The sequence below is a fragment of the Rhinolophus sinicus genome, linkage group LG04 (assembly GCF_036562045.2).
Source record: "Rhinolophus sinicus isolate RSC01 linkage group LG04, ASM3656204v1, whole genome shotgun sequence".
NCBI classification, from domain to species: Eukaryota; Metazoa; Chordata; class Mammalia; order Chiroptera; family Rhinolophidae; genus Rhinolophus; species Rhinolophus sinicus.
In genome coordinates, this window is record NC_133754.1 from 112,626,265 (window position 1) to 112,643,712 (window position 17,448).

A 17,448-nucleotide genomic window follows, 5' to 3' on the forward strand; every position below is an offset into this window, starting at 1 on the left:
TCCATTTTGTTCTGATCAGTATACTTACCAGCATAGGTTGTGCTATAAAAACATATCTGATGGAGCATTACATGATATCCATGACCATATTCTATGATTTTATGATTTGATGATATCTTAAGAGAGTAGAGTAGAAAAACTGATAGTTACATGTGTTTTAATTATGGAGAACAGAAAACGTGAATGTCAGTTTAGTTCACAAACGAGACTATTTCATCAGATATATTCGATTACCGAACAGAGAGGGCATTCATAACTCCAGAAAACGATTTGCGTTTGATTACTGGTTTGTCATAAAATTATTTATAATAATAATAATGATGATGGTAAACCTAAGAGCACACATGTAATACTTACCACATACCAGGGACTGGTCTAATTATATTGACTAATTTAATCCAAACATTATACTTGGAAAGTGGCATATCAAATGAGAGTGATTATGTTTTGTTTTAGAATGTGTAGGGAGAGCTTAATTGACATTCATTATCTTCGTTAGGAGAAACCATTTAAAATCCCGAAACAAAAAGCCATTTCATTAGTTTAAATATGTTTTTCCCAGTACTGCACTCTTGAGGATTGATATGACAAATGTTCAAAGCAATTCCAAAGAACAAGTGAATGTCTTGTTGAAATCAACAGTCCAAAAGAGTGCTCGTGCCTGCCCTGCTCCTCTCAGAGAAAGGACTGTGATGCTATCATCCCGATGGGTAATCTGCGATACTTACCCAGTGATACATGCTTGATAGTTGTCATTAAAATAGATTTTACCAAGGCAGGGCACACAGGTTGCTTATTAAGAGTGAGCGATACGTAGTCTCATGTAAGTGCCTCTTTTGGAAGTTGCTGGCTATGTAATAAATGGGGCCTTTCATTATTCATTATTATAATACAAATGTTGAGTAAATATACACTGTCTATAATTCAGAAGTTAAAATAGTCCTTCCTCGGTAATTTTAGTAGGCTGTAGGTAGCTCAAGCATAGACTAAGTGATATGTTTTGTAATACTTCAAAATCATTTTAAACAATGCATCCTTTTTTAGTTCTGTAATGAACACAAAATGGATCCCAGCTATCTTAGAAAAAGTGCATTTCATAGCATTACTCATAGCCTGTCCTTTTTAGTATGTTAGCTAAACATGAGGACTGTGTTGTTCCTGGAAACGAGTAATAGCATCACCTGAGGGCATGATAACCTTTCAAGGAATAATAATAAGAAGCTAATTTTGCCTCATAATATAACAGGAATATTGCCAACAATTTGACTTTTTGTGAAAAATCCTCACATGATTGTGAGCTTGTTAAAAAATAAAACAAACACACAAATGTGATGCAAGCTGTTATGTTTTAAATACTGTGCTAGTAACCTAGCCCTTGGGGAGGCAAGTGTTAAGTCCAGAGGCCTCTTTCCTGGTTTATTTCATTCCTAGAGTCCATTTGTTAATGTCATTATCATATTTCAAAAGTAAACAAGTGAGCCCTCCCTTAAGTTCAAATCTTGTCCCCAACGAAATGAAAAACGCGACAGTGATACCATTTGGCTGTGTGATAATTATAAAATATTTTCTCTCCTTGGAGACTGAGTGTTTAAAATTTGTTATTCTCAAGCTTATGAAAACCTGTAGAACAATTAATTTTGTAAATCTACACATGGAATTTATAATTTGTTTGTTCAGAGGCAATGACATTACAAAAACAAAAATCCCCTGCATTTCCCCAAGCAGGGAACCCCACTAAGTGTAATGCTGACAATGAGTGTCTTGAGGATTTCAAGGGGGCACATGAAGATTCCTCTCTTGTGCTGCCAGGTGGCTAAGTGATTTCATGTTTACTCGGAAGAACTTGTCAGTGGGTGATGCTCAGGATCCTGAAGAACGGATGTGAGGTCTCTGGGAGGTCTTTGTGCCGAGTCACTGTAGGGTATCTGTGTAAGGTCTGTGTGCAGGCTCTGTGGGGCAGTGAGAAGTCTCTGTGTGCGGTCTCTAGATGAAATCTGTGAGGTTTCTATGTGAGGTCTCTGTGAGGCCACATGGGTTGTCTCTGGGTGAGGTCTGTGTGGGAGGTATCTTTGGGATGTCTCTATGAAATGTCAGTCTCTATAGGAAGTCTCTGTGAAATCTGTGTGGGATCTTAGCATGTGATCTCTGTGTGGCAACATGAGGTCTCTGTGGAAGGTGTGTGTGAGAGGTGTCTGCTGGGAAATGTCTTTGTGAGGTGTCTGTGTTTTGTGTCTATTGAGAGTATCAGGTGTCGTGTGTCACCTCTGTGTGAGAGATCTCTGTGGGGAGGTGTCTCTGGTGGTCTCTGTGTGTCCCTGTTGGGAGGTGTCTCTGTCTGTCATGTCTGTGTGAGAGCTCCCCGTGTGGGTCTCTCGATAGTTGCCCTCACTGTACCTTATGGAAGACTGAGCAGCAGATGGTCTGAGGGACTTGCTCCTTCCTGATTCTTTTTCCTCAGCGTCCCAGTCAATCTGTGACACTTCTACTGACAGGAGCGTGGGGACCACATCCAGCTCCCCCCACTGCCAGAACTCAGCTCTCGGTCCCCTGAGAGGACCCCGCAGAAGCCAGGCTCAGGTCCCCTGCTCTGTGCCATCCTCTCCTGAGATGCTGAGGCCCGGGGCCCTCTCTGACCTGAGTCCCACCCCTCACACAGGTCCCAGCTATGCTATCACTGCTGTGCCTGCCCTGGAGGCCACTCAGGATTGGAGCCCAGAGGCAGGACTTGGCTCCAGGGAGAACCTGTGGCATGAGCAGGCCTGAGCTAATTGTGCCCCTCCAACCCCACTTGGTCCCACATGTTGGGGTCTTGACAGGCATGGGGGAAGGGCCAAGCTTGCTGTCATCTGACAGGGCCCCTCCTAGAGCAGGACTGTCACCACTGTAAGGACAGCCCTGGAGCTGGTCCCCTGTGTGCTGTGTGTCATATAGCGCAAAATCACTCTAGAGAAATTGCTCCTGGTCTCCCTGCTTCCTGTGCGGTCGGGGGATGGGGAGGAAGCAATCTGTGCTGCGAGCAGAGCAGGCAGGGACTACACCTGAACTGCGCCCCTATTCTGGACAGGTGACTCCCACCATCCCATGTGACAAATACTACCTGATGTCCTCTTCTGCTGCTGACCTCTGGGATAAACCAGAGTGGAGCCTGGAAAGACTTAGCATATGACGACAAGCCATTCTCTTGGCCTTTTATGTCCCTGTCTCTCCCCTGGAGCTGTCCTTGGGCCATGTGTTTATGGAAAGGTCACATGACTGGGAGTGACACCCTAAGTTCTCTAGTCCGGGCTTTTCCACCTGTTGTTCAGTCTCCTCTCTAGATTCAGGAGGTGAGGACGTGCAGGTTTATTAACTGTTGTGAAGACATGAACCCTCCCTGATTTGCTTTACTTCTACCAATTTGGCCCTAGATGTAGGTGGCTTCTCTAGGTCTGCAGTCTCGGAGATGGAGTACGTGGTGACCTGGGTGAGGCCCTTCCCTCCTCCCAGGCCTGTAGGTGGTGATGGGTCATCAGGGCTCTTTGGTCACTGCACATTTATGGTCACCCTTGTTCCACTTTGCCTCATTCCCTGGGTCCAAACTTTTCAATTCACCCACATCCCACCCCAGGGTCACAGTATCTGACCATGAGGTATGTACCACACGGTCACATCCCATCCCGTTCTTCCCCAACTCCTCTGGGGTTAACGGAGGGGAAGGCAGGTGACTCTTGACCATGGCCATTCATTCATTTGGGGCAGACATGAACACAGCCTCATCAGCCTCCCTGACGCCCCCACCTGCACACACAGAGCAGAAAGAGCCATCCTCTCTGGGCGCTGAGGGGTAGGGGAGGGTGAGCTGCACATTTCATTCAGGCTAAGTGAAGAGGGGTTTCCGGGCCAACTCCATTCCAGACTTCTTCACGGAGAGAAGGGCCTTAAGGGCAACTCTTATCTACTTCCTACCAAGAGATCCAGGGGCAAGATTCTCTTGCTTCTAAACTCAGGGCCCAGCAGTCCCCTACCCCAATTACCATCCACATGACTCTCACCCTTCCTGGAGCCTGAGTGGGAATGTCCAGCCCTGTGATGTGCCTGTAAACGTATCCCCACAGCAGCATAAAGTGGAACACAAAATGGAAGCAGGAGAAAGACAGGAGGAAGCAGATCCTGGGATGGGGACTTCATGGGTTTTTCTCATCTCACTTTAGGGTTGTTTTTGTTGTTTGTGTAATGACAGTATTGTGGAAACATAAGGTGCAATGAAGGGACTCAGGATAAGAAATGAGTTTACAAGGCCAAGGTTAGCCTCCCTCCATTTCCCTCTTTTTCTAGAGGCCAAAACACATACCGAGCCCAGCACAGACAGAAGCCACGACACCACCTTCTTATGAGGAAAAATAACATATATTGGGGAACATTAAGTATCTTCAGTGTGCTAATGAGAAAAACGTTTTCTCTACATGGACTGATCTTTGTTCTTTGACATGTTTTTCCACTAGGCATGTCTAGCTAATCATGTTATGAATGTCCAGGCAAGACACCTACCCGGAAATGAGAAATCCCTGGGCAGTGTCGATGGTGGCCTGGAGCACCTGGCACTCTTGGCCCGTAGTGACAGGGACTGACTGGAGACCAAGTCTTCTTGGGGGACAGGGATAAGAAGTGACTGAGGCCCATCTGCTCATTGTGGAATTGGACACTTTTCAAGGACTGCCAGTGTCTGACGTGTCTGTCCCTGATGAGACAACTCTGGTCACTGGAGTTGGCCTGGTGACTGCAGGCCGTATGACTCCTCAGTCTCCCTTGCTCTGGGTAGAAGGGAAGCCTGTGGTAGCAGAAACACCCACATACTGGGGCTCGGCATTCCTCTTTGTGCTGATTTAAATTCTTCGCATGACGTTCATGGTGAATGGCCATTTTCTGCTCTAGAATCTGTCCCATAGCTGTCATGAGCGCTTGAGCCTCCGGAGTCTCGCCGTCCACAATAGATCGGCTTTTGTCTGGTCCTTGGCGCTGGGCAGTGGCTGATTTGGGCGTGCATTTTTGCAGAGCATCCTGACCTTTAAGGTTTTTATGGGGGAAAATCTTCTGGAACATGGTCCTCATTCTGCTCCCGAAGCAGCTGTGTGGAGGGCCGTCGTTTTTCTTTGGCAGCCAATGGAGGTATTTCCTGTCAACAGAGGCTATTGTTCGCTTGACCTGGGCAGAGGGGCTTGTACTTTTGGCTTGAGAGGTCCCCACCTTTTTAAGCCGTTCTGCATGTTTTCCTGAGTTAGGCCCCCTGCCGTCCTCTCTCTTGTAGGTAGGGGCAATCATCTTGCTCCAATTTTTCCAAAAGTCTTGGTGTTTTGAGATCCTGAGCTCCTGCCACTCTCGGCTGCCCCTTTGGGCTTCCATGAGGCCACATCGCATCTGGGAAGCTACCCTGTCTGCAGTGGGCACTTTCTGAGGATGGCAGTGGGGCACCTGAGAAGCCAAGTTGTTGGGAGTAACGTGTTTGTATGTGGCACAATCTTGAGGCTGGTTCTCTGACTCTAACCTCATGTTGGGCTGATATTCACTAACAACCTCTCTGTGAAGGCATGGCTCTCCCGGATCCTGGAGAACAGACATTCTCGGGAACGGGACACTTTTGCTGGTCCCTGGAGCCCCTAAACTCCTCAAATGTGCATTTATGTTTTGGGGGTTTGTCGGCGCATTGGCTCCCAAGATGACTCTAGACTCTGGGTGAAGAGCAGGGGACAACTTGGCCTCCACTGCCTCGCTGGCCACTTTGGCACTGTCAGATTGGGACCCTAAGTTCATCTCCTTCATCGTTACCCTATGGCAGGGGTCTCGCGGCGCTCGACCCCCGTTCTTCCCGTTTGGCTGATTCCTAGCCATTGGCAAACTTGAACTGGGCTTCAGGCTGCCCCTCTCAGTCCACTCCACCGTCCCACTCTGCCAGGTGATTGTGAGGGACTGAGAAGGTGGCCTGGCTTCCTGTCTAGGCAGAGAGGTCTTTGAGGGCCCATTGCCATCAGTAAGTGGGGTCCCTCCACCCACACTCTGCGTTTCCTCGCACACAGGTGAGGGGCCAATGAGCGGCCTCACCAGGTTGGGACCCGACGCTTCTGTTAGAATCTTCTCTCCTGGATGGGCCTGAGGTGCTTTGCCCAGGAACTGAGCAAACTTGACGATGGTATGGGCCCCAGATACACAGGAGGCTGAGAAGGGAAAGGTGAACTGCTGAGTGGGCGAGGGTTGAGCCTTTTTCATCTTAAAGACACTGATGAACTTGAGGACCTTGAGGGGTAGGCCCCACCTGTGCCTCACCCAAAACCTTCTGATATGTGCTTCCAGGAGCTCTCGAGTGTCCATATTGAGGAAGGAAACCCTGTGGGTGGTGTTCACCGAGGGTTCCCAGCCCTTCAAGATGCCCAGGCTTCTGGTTTCCATGTGAGTGTCAGACTTGGCAGAAGCGTGGTTGACAGCAAGCCAGGATCGACGCACACTCACAGGGATGAAACCCTCGCTGATCTGCCTCAACTTCCTGCCCAAATGGCCTTTCAGGAGGCTTTCTCGATTTTTGTCTAAGCTCCTCAGCACATCACTTCCTGAGTCACTTCTCAAAAACATCAAGTCACTTTCTGAGTCCTCAGAGTCTGCCCTAGGAAATGTCACTAGCGAGGCTTCTGAGCCCCTGGAGAAGTCCTCTGGGACGTTCCCCAGTATATGCCCCTGTTCCTTGCCCATGTCCTGGCTTAGCTGGAACTCCATCTTCTGTGCATCCTTGCTGCTTTCACCTGTGAACGAGGAGGGCCCTGAGGGCCCATGCGCGTCCTGTGCCTGACGCCTCCCTGGTAATTTGCCCTGAAGCTGCCCTAGTTCTAGGGACTCTTGGACCTTGCGGGGCAGCTCCCAGTGGTGTTGGATAAGATACTTCTGTATGTGTTGCTCCAGTTGGTTCCGGAGCTCAGGACTGATGGGAAAATTCTCAGGAAGGATGGAGACCCCCGGATTGTCCTTGGTAATGTGGGGCATGAAGGTACTAAAAACTTCCTGAGGTCTTTTGTCTACAGAGGATAAGGCCTGCCCACTTTCCAGTGGCTCCTGCAACGAGGGCCGTTCTGGATGTTGAATCTCAGTTGGCATGACAGAGTGTGTTTTATTCTGGGCTGTTGGGCAAGATACTCCACAGGCCCCGATCTGGGGTGGAGATGACGATGAAAGGATTGGTAGAGAGGACTGGAGATGTGCCTGGGTCTGGACCTGAGCCAGAGATGAGGCCTGGAATTGCAGGATGGATGGAACCGGGGGTTGAGATTGCAAGTCCAGGTGGGACAGGGCCTGGGAATGGGAAAGCTGTGGAGATGCTGTAGCCTGCAGCTGAATTGGGCAGGCATTCAAGATTCCATTGAATAAGAAAGACGGAGACTGTAGTGCTGATGGCGTCTCAGAGATCCAGGCAGTAGCCACCAGAGATTCACTGTGCAGAGAGGGGAGACCCCAGAAAAGCTGGTTATATTCCTGCTGTAGACAGTCCCCCAAGACCTTGGGGTTTGAGAGATGCTGGGTACCAGGCAGTTGCTCTGGTTTGCTTTTTAGGCTCCAGGGTTGTTGGGGAATTTTCGTGGCCTGCTCAGCACCCAGTGATTTCAACATATTCCCCACAGAATTCAGGTGGTAGTCTGGGCTCCTTTGTTTTGGACAAGATCCGTCTTTTTCGGTTTCCTTCCAAAGCTTTACCTTGATTCTCTTTGTGACTTGTATGTCCAGGACATTCTGATCACCAGAGCTGAACAAAGAGGGGCTACCAGCCTCTACCTGTCTGTCTGAGGGGTGTCCCCCGAGCAAGGCCTCTTGTGGGTGGTGGGACCGGTGCTCTTGCTGGGTCTCACACTCTGTTGCGGTTGAGAGGCACAAGGCTTGGGCGGCCGCCTGCCACCAAGACAGGGTCGAAATGTGACAGCTTGTGCGACCAAGGCCTGACATGGTCGGGCGTGGGACAGGAGAAGCCGACCAAGGTGTGTGTGGAGATGAGCTCTGAGGGACGTTACCTACTGGCAGTGCCATCAAGTCACACTGAGGAAGAGTCAGAGCAGATTCTGCTGGTAGGGGCTCAGAGGAGGCTGTTGGAAGTGGAGGGCGGGCCTCTGAAGCAGGCAGGCATGAGGCAGAAGGGGAATGTACACGTGGCCGGGGTAAAAAAAGGGGCAGGAAAGGCTCTGGGGGCTGAAGGGCACTCAGGGATGAGTGGACGGGAACAGAAACAGAGGAGGTTATCGGGCTTGGTGAGTGGGCGAAGGCCAGAGGTAGGGGGTGTTCAGTCAGAGCAGGTGAGGAAGCCAACGGGGACATGGAAGGAGGAGCATCTTCCACAGGCTCCCTGCAGGGTCTGTGGGTTCCCTCAGGAGCTGCTTTGCACACCTTACCAGGAGGGTCTTGACATGAGCCCTGGTAAAAACTGCCCTTGTCCGGATGCCTCCCCAGGTGGCTGCAGGAGACAGAGGCACAGGCTGCAGCCAGGGGCAGGTGGGGCCAGGAGGGCCGGGAAGACCGGGCAGGGTGAGCGCCTCGGGTTCAGGGTCTCCATGGCCCCCACCCTGACTTCACAGTGCCCCTGCTGTCCCTCACTCCAGGGCTGTAGCCACACCTCATCCCTATGTCCCCTCTCCCCCCAAGGTCAGTCCAATGTGGCCTGCAGCCCCGGGGTCACATCATGGGCTCAGAAGTGGAGAGGACCCAAGAGAGAATTGGAAGATACTTTACCTTCGCAGAAGAGAAATCAGGCGCTGAGCTTCATGCAGTTCATGCAGACAATTTCTGCACGCTGGATGGAAATCAGGAGACTGGGTCATGTGGTGAAGGCAGGGCCTGGAGCTCTTATAGGAGGCTGAGTGCAATGACCCTTTAGGAGACATGCCTGGGAGAGTGGACTGTGGAGCCCAAGCATCAGGGCCCGGGACACATGGTCCCTAACAGTGATGGCAGGCTCAAGAGCTTTGTCATTTACAAAGGGCTTCCACATCCACTAACTATGAGACCCTCGCAGCTGCCCTATGTGAAAGGAAGGGCAGGCAACAACTCACAGTCTAATCTGAGCACAGGACACAACGTGCCCACAGTTAAACCCGGAGGTCCCACCTACCCATCAGGCAGTATTGGCTTCCGACAGCCCAAACATCCCACATGGCAACCCCCGTTTCCCGGTGCTCAATGCTTCATTCTGAGCATGGGATCTGGGAAGGATCCGGGTTCTGATCTGCTTCCCAGGAGCCTCCCTAAGGGCTCTGTTTCCTGAGTGACAGCTCTGCCGCTGGATTCTGGGAGCCCTGGAGCTGGGCCCTCAGGGACAGGACAGGTGGGGTGATCTGTGGGGGACAGGGCTGAGGGGCAGAAGCTCACCTGTCAAATCTCTGCTTTTCTTCCTGCTCCTCCGCCTCCGCTCCACTGCATGCTGAGAGACAACAAACTATGAGTGGCTGGGACCCCATTCTCACTCTCTTCTCTAGACAAGCTGCAGCCTGATGCTCAGTGTTCATGAGCAGGACTTTCTACATTTAACTAATAAGACTTCCTGGCTTTTCCTCTTTTTACTTATTTTTAAAGTAGGTAAAATATTTGAAGGGTACTAGAAAGTATTCTCTATGTGAGACCCACCATGGCTTTCTTCCATCGCTCTTCCTGTACTCAATTAATACACCTTCTCAAACCTCCAGGCCCATGTGAGCTCCATCAGGTAGGACTCTGCTGCCCGAGGCCAGAGCCCCACTGCAGCCTCTGCTCAGAGGCCCGCAAGGTCTCCCACTGCCCTGGGATCAGCCCCGACACAGGACGAGAAGCAACCCCGAGACACCAGCCATGGGAATGCAGCTGGTGAACCAGTGCCTGGGGGCCTGTCCCCACACAGAGATCCAACTCAGTATCCAGTCCTCGGCCACTGGTCATTGCACCTGGGACTGTGCCCTGGAGCCCTGCACCACACCTGGGCTCCTGGTCTGAGGTCTCAGATAGAAATTCTTATGCCCGCTCTCACCCCTGCCCCACCTCCTCCTGGGTGTTCCTAGAAGGATGACGTTCTCTTCTTTCCTGAGAATTCCCACCTCAGGAGTCTCTCTGGGTGATTTGGAAAAAATGGAAATAGGAATGAGAAAAATGTAATCTCTGTTGGGCCTGGTCCAAGGGTTCCTTACCTTCTTGATGTTTCGTTTCTTTGGTGGTGGTAAGAATAGTTTACTCTTGAAGAATGTCAGTGACAGGAGGAATAGCCCCACTCCACACAGGAAGGTGAAGATGGCATCAGTCACACAGGGAGTGAAACTGGAGCTTAGCCATGTATCAATAAAACATCTCAGAGAAAGGAGAGGATTCTCCATCATCTGAATCACTGTGCTGCCTCAGGCAACTGAACACTGGCGGTTCACTTGGGGAAGAACCTTAGGCGCACATCAGAGAGCTGTGATGTTGTCACAAAGGATGCTGAAGGGGGAGGGGACAGTAAGAGGCGGAGGCTGAACCACCGCCCTTCCCCCACCATCCAGCCCCACATACCCCTGCTCGCCCCTGGGCCTTCTAGAGCTCTCATTCCAGCTCTACTCTCACTTGTCAGAGAGACCTTAGCCCATTTTCTATTAATTTCTTCTGGAACTCAGATGTCATCCTGTTCCCTTCTCCCTCAAAGGTTTTGCCTAGAAGCCCACCAATTTCATAATCTTTGAAAATCTGAAGTTGATTCTGAAATTTCGGCTATTTTCCAGGGACTTTTACTCTGTTTTCTCTGTTCTCAACTCCAGCTTCCCTTCATTAGTTTTTGAAGGGAATGTCTTGCATAAACTCAGGCACAGAACTTTTATATTCACTTAATTTGTGAATGTTGAAGAGTGTTTATTTTGTCACATTTTCAATCACAGGGACCCACACATCAAATAATAAAATAATTTGTTATTCAAAATTTATAAATCTATGAAAGAAGTATACATAGTGAAACCTTTAAATATAATTTTATAAATTTGTAGCATAATTCTGGAGTTAGTAAAGCTTTAAATTGCCAAGGACTTTTGGGACATGTACACACACACACACACACACACACACACACACACATACACACACACAGACACTCGTCTTTTCACAGATCAATTCAGTATTTTTAAATCGAAGAATCCACAATATTCTACTTAAATGTTTTTCATATGTGTTTTTACACAACTGCTTATTTGCCAAAATATAGTTCTCACTCTCCACATAAGTTTTGAAACATGTTGTCTTAGTCCGTTAGGGCTGCTATAACAAAACACCGCAGACTAGGGTAGATTAAAAAAAACAAAACAATAGGAATTTACTTCCCACAGTTTGAGAGGCTGGAAAGTCCCAGATCATGGCACCAGCACGGTCACCTTCTGGTGAGAGCCCTTTTCCTGGTTCATAGCCAGAGACTTCTCACGGTGTCCTCACATAGTGGGAGGGGGTTAGGGATCTCTCGGCAGCCTCTTTTATAAGGCCAATCCCATTAATGAGGACTTATAAGCACCACCCAGTGGCCCCACCTCCTATCATCATTAGGAATTAGGATTTCAACAATACAACTTTGGGGAGAGACACAAACATTCAGACATGTACACGTGTGCTACTCTGAGAAGCCAGGAATGGGTTAGGGTGAGCTAATGTCACCCTTGAGGTGTGTAGGATGGAGCGTGAGACTAGGAGTCGAAGCCTGGGTCTGATTTAGTTCTTGAGCAGCCTCTTCACATATCCCTAGAGTGTTCTGTATGTATTTGTTTTTCTGAATGTGCCGTGCCTTACCTTCCCCCGCTTTCCCCTTCAGACCCCTGGAGCCTCCAGTCCAGCCTGACCCATATAGAAAGAGCTTTGAGTCCCATACAGAGTTCCCTTATGGTCCCATTCACAGCCCCTCAGCAGTAATCTAGATTCACTGAGGGATTCACATGGTGAAATTGTCTTCACACTCCAGGTGTGGTTAAAAGTAGTGTGTGTCTCCTGCTTGCTGGTCATAATGTTTTTATACAGCTTTAGGAGGAACGAGCGCATTTGAGTTTATTTGACTGTTTTGTCATGAACAAGGACATTCATGACAAAAATGCAGAGGATATCTGCATCTGCTGTTGCTTCTTCGATTTGCTGTCTTTTCCTCCTCTAAAATATTGGTACCTGCTCAAATCAACAGTCTATCTTTACACCTAAGGGAATTGCAAAAAGAACAGAAATATAAGCCCAAAGGGAGTACCAGGAAGGAAATAATAAAGATCAGAGCGGAAATAAATGAAATAGAGACCAAATAAACAGTACTAAAGATCAATGAAACCAAGAGCTGGTTTTTGTTTGTTTTTTGAAAAGGTAAACAAAATTGACAAACCTTTAGCCAGACTCACCAAGAAAAAGAGAGGACCCAAATTAATAAAATCAGAAATGAAAGAGGAGAAATGACAACAGATACCACAGAAATACAAAAAATTTTAAGAAAATACTACAAACAACTATATGCCAACTAATTAGACAATCTGGAAGAAATGGATAAATTTTTAGAAACATACAATCTTCCAAGACTAAATCAGGAAGAAACAGAAAATCTGAACAGACTGATTACTACCAGTGATATTGAATCAGTAATCAACAAGCTCCCAACAAAGAAAAGTTCTGGACCAGATGGCTTCACAGGTGAATTTTGCCAAATATTCAAAAAAGAAGTAACACCTATTCTTAAGCTATTCAAAAAATCCAGAATGAGGGACGGCTCCCAAGAATACTTTACGAGGCCACTATTACTCTGATTCTAAAATCAGACAAAGACATTACAAAAAAGAGAAAACTACAGACCAATATCCCTAATGAACATAGATGCGAAAATCCTTAACCAAATATTAGCAAACTGGATACAACAATACATTGAAAAGATCATACACCATGATCAAGTGGGATTCATTCCTGGTATGCAAAGTTGGTTCAATATCCACAAATCAATTAATGTGAAACACCACATTAACAAAATGAAAATAAAAATCATATGGTCATATCAATAGATGCAGAAAAAGCATTTGACAAAATCCAGCAACAATTTATGATAAAAACTCTTAGCAAAGAGAGAATAGAGGGATCATATCTCTACATAATAAAGGCCATATATGATAAACCAACAGTTAATATCATACTCAATTGGGAAAAGCTAAAACTTTCCCCTTTAAGATCATGAACATGATTGCTCACTTTCACCACTTTTATTCACCATAGTTCTGGAAGTTCTAGCCACAGCAATCAGACAAGAAAAAGAAACAAAAGGCATCCAAATTGGAAAGGAGGAAGTAAAATTGTCATTATATAGGTGACATGATACTATATAGAAAGAACCCCAAAGACACCACCAAAAACTATTAAAACTGATAAATTTAGTAAAGTAGCAGGATACAAAATTAATACTCAGAAAACTGTTGCATTTGTACACACCAATAATAAACTATTAGAAGGAGAAATCAAGAAAACAATTCCATTTGCAATAGCTTCAAAAACAATAGAATACTTAGAAATAAATTTAACCAAAGAACTAAAAACCTGTACTCAGAAAATTATAAGACACTGAAGAGAGAAATCAAAGAAGATACAAATAAATGGAAACACATACCATGCTCATAGATAGGAAGAATTAATATAGTTAAAATGTCAATACTAGCTAAGGCAATATATAGATTCAATGCAATTCCTATCAAACTACCAATGACATTTTTCACAGAAGTAAAACATATAATCCTAATTTTTCTTAATTAAAATTTATTGAGGTGACAATTGTTAGTAAAGTTACATAGGTTTCAGGTATGCAATTCCACAATGTGATATAATCCTAAAATGTATGTGGAACCATAAAAGACCCCAAATAGCCACAGCAATCTTGAGAAATAACAAAGAATGAAGTGGGAGATATCACACTACCTGACATTAAATCATACTTCAGGGCTATAGTAATCAAAACAGCATGGTACTGGCATAAAAACAGACACATAGATCAATAGAACAGGATAGAGAGCCCAGAAATAAATCCATTGCTATATGGTCATTTACTCTATGACAATGGAAGCAAGAATTCACACTGGGATAAAGACAGTCTAGTCAATAAATGGTGCTGGGAAAACTGGACTGATGCATGCAAAATAATGAAGCTGGACCATCTCCTTACCCCATATACGAGAACAAATTCAAAATGGATTAAACACTTAAATGTAAGATCTGAAACCATAAAATTCCTAGACGAAAATATAGGAAGTAAATTTGCAGTCATTATCCTGAGTAATAATATTTTTACTGATGTATCCTCTCGGGCAAGGGAAGAAAAAGAAAAAAATAACATATGTGATGACATCAAACTAAAAAGCTTTTTCACAGCAAAAGAAACCATCAGTAAAACAAAAAGACATCCTACTGAATGGGAGAAGATATTTGTCAACGATACATCTGATCAGGGGTTAATATCCAAAATTTATAAAACACTCATTCAACTCAACACCAAAAAAACAAACAACCAAATTAAAAAATGGGCAGATGACATGAAGAGACATTTCTCTAAAGAGGACATACAGATGGCCAACAGACATATGAAAAAAATGCTCAACCTCACTAATCATTATAGAAATGCAAATAAAAACCACAGTGAGATACCACTTCACTCCGGTCAGAATGGCTAGCATCAATAAATCAACAAACAAGTGCTGGTGAGGTTGTGGAGAAAAGGGAACCTTTGTGCACTATTGGTGAGATTGCAGATTGGTGCAGCCACTGTGGAAATCAGTATGGAGGTATCTCAAAAAACTGAAAATGGAACTACATTATGACCCAGCAATTCCACGCCTAGGTATCTATCCAGAGAAATCCAAAACTCTAATTCGAAAAATTTATGCACCCCTACGTTTATTGCAGCACTATACACAATAACCAAGACATGGAAACAACCAAAATGGCCATTGGTAGATGACTGGATTAAGAAACTGTGGTACATTTATACAGTGGAGTATTATGCAACCATAAAGAAGAAAGAAATCTTACCATTTGCAACGATATGGATGGACCTAGAGAACATTATGCTAAGGGAAATAAGTCAGACAGAGAAAGACAAATACCATGTGATCTCACTTATATGTGGAATCTAAAGAGAAGAATAAACAAATGAACTAATCAGAAACAGTCTCAGAGATATAGAGGAAAAACTGAGGGTTGCTAGATGGGAGGGACGTGGGGATAAGGGAGAAGGTGACCCCTTAGAAAGCACAATCAGTAATCACAAGATTGTAATAGGGATACAAAAGTCAATTTGAGGAATATAATCAATAATGTTGTAAAGATTTTGTAGGGTATCCAATGGATGCTTGTCTTATTAGGGAGACCACTTCAGGGATGGTGTAGATGCCTGATCACTGCACTGTACACCTAAAGCTGAAGCTGAATAATAATGAATGTCAAGTACATATATACATATATTTACATATATATTCACAAGAAGTGGAGCACAGCATTAAGAATAGAGAGAGTAGAAATGTAACGGCTATATGTGATGTCAGAGGGGTAGTAGATTGGGGGACGGGAGTTATCACTTTGTGAGGGGTATAAATGATAAATGTCTAACTATTACATTGTTTTGTATATCTGAAACTAATAAAAAAGAAAGAAAGAAAGAAACTGGTACATTTATACAATGGAATATTACTTGGCCATAAAGACGAATGAAATCTTACCATTTGCAATGATATGGATGGACCTAGAGAACATTATGCTAAGTGAAATAAGTCAGACAGAGAAAGACAAATACCATATGATCTCACTTACATGTGGAAACTAAAGAACTCAATAAATGAACAAACTAAACAGAAATAGTCTCAGAGATATAGAGGAAAAACTGATGGTTGTTAGTTGGGAGGAGGGTGGGGATAGGGGAGAACGTGAGCAGATTAGAAAGCACAAATTGGTAGTCACAATATTGCCACTGGGATATGAAAGATAGTTTGGGGAATATAATCAATGAGATTTTGTAGGGTGTCAGATGGGCACTTGTCTTATTAGGGAGACCAATTCATGGACTGTGTAGATGCCTGACCACTGCACTGTACACCTGAAGCTGAAGCTGAGTAATACCGAATGTCAACTGTAATTTAATATATATATATATAATCACAGGATGTGGAGTACAGCATAGGGAATAAAGTCAATGGAATTGTAACAGCTGTATACGATGTTAGACGGGTAATAGATTGGAGGAGGGTTATCACTTTGTGAGAGGTGTAAATGTCTAACTATTACATTGTTTTGTATGCCTGAAACTAATAAAAAAATTCATACCTGGAATTCAACCATATCAAAAATTGGGCTTAGGTCTTTCTTGTATTCATATTTGCCCTCTACATTTTCTCCATTATTTTTAATATGTTTTGTTTGATGAGTTGTTGTGTTGTTTTTTTTGTTTTTTTTGTTTTTTTGTTTTGACATTAAAAAATCTTATCTGAGAATCTTTACCTTGGTTTATTTAATTACTGTTCTATAATAATTTGTTTCTGCCACCTTATTTTATCCTTTATTTTCTATACTTTCTTTATTGTTTCTTCCCCCCCCACACACACACACTTTGCATCTTTCACTTTATAGATCAAATGTTCTGTTTGTTAGAGATTTGGAAATTTTTAATATTGTAATGGTTTTTTATCATCAATTATGTCAATTTCCTCTTCAGTTTCTATGTGTGTCAATATTAATATCATCTCAACAATCCAAGCAAGGGCTCTTGCCTTCTCTGACTCTGATTTTGCCTTCTCCATTACAATAGCCCTTTTTCAAGGGGATATTTTCTGGAGCTTTACTTTTGGGTTATTTCGGATAAGCTACACTTTCGTTTACATTTTAGGATATAATAAATGTCGTTAACATCAATCCTTTTTCTCACAAACTTAATACTATTTTCCTAGGTTTATTTTTCCACCTACTTGAGCATTTCTCCTAGAAATGTTTTCAAATGGATTTATGTGAAATGAAACTTTGAGGCCTTATTTTCTTTTTCTTTCTTCCTTCCTTCCTTCCTTCCTTTTTTTTTTATTTTTTATTTTTTTTAAAGATTTTATTGGGGAAGGTAACAGGACTTTATTGGGGAACAGTGTGTACTTCCAGGACTTTTTCCAAGTCAAGTTGTTGTCCCTTCAATCTTGGTTATGGAGGGCGCAGCTCAGCTCCAGGTCCAGTTGCCTGAAGGAATGGTGGGCTCCACCCCCTGCAGCTAAGATTGAACACGGCACCTTGAGCTGAACTGCTGCTGAGCTCCCAGATGGCTCAGTTGGTTGGAGTGCAGGCTCTCAACCTTGAGGCCTTATTTTCTGATGACATCTTTTTTTGTGCACTCGTATTTAAAAGAGCTTGGTTGTATACAATTCAATGCTTAAAATTTGTTTCTTTTCAATTCTTTAAAATATTAGTTCACTGTATTTTTGTCCCCAACACTTCTGT

At 44.7% G+C, this 17,448-nt stretch overlaps 1 protein-coding gene and 1 long non-coding RNA gene across 2 annotated transcripts in view; one reads left to right on the plus strand and one right to left on the minus strand.

Annotated features, from left to right (window-relative positions):
- LOC141571101 (uncharacterized) overlaps positions 1-17,448 on the plus strand; it is a 53,983-nt gene that overhangs the window by 24,685 nt on the left and 11,850 nt on the right. The window lies entirely within an intron of this gene.
- Positions 3,840-9,640, minus strand: LOC109434741 (spermatogenesis-associated protein 31A6). The gene is made up of 2 exons (XM_074331480.1): positions 9,625-9,640; positions 3,840-8,537 (listed from the first exon to the last, which is right to left on the minus strand). Exons 1-2 carry the CDS (start codon positions 9,638-9,640, stop codon positions 4,501-4,503), a joined length of 4,053 nt encoding a protein of 1,350 aa, XP_074187581.1. The 3' UTR covers positions 3,840-4,500.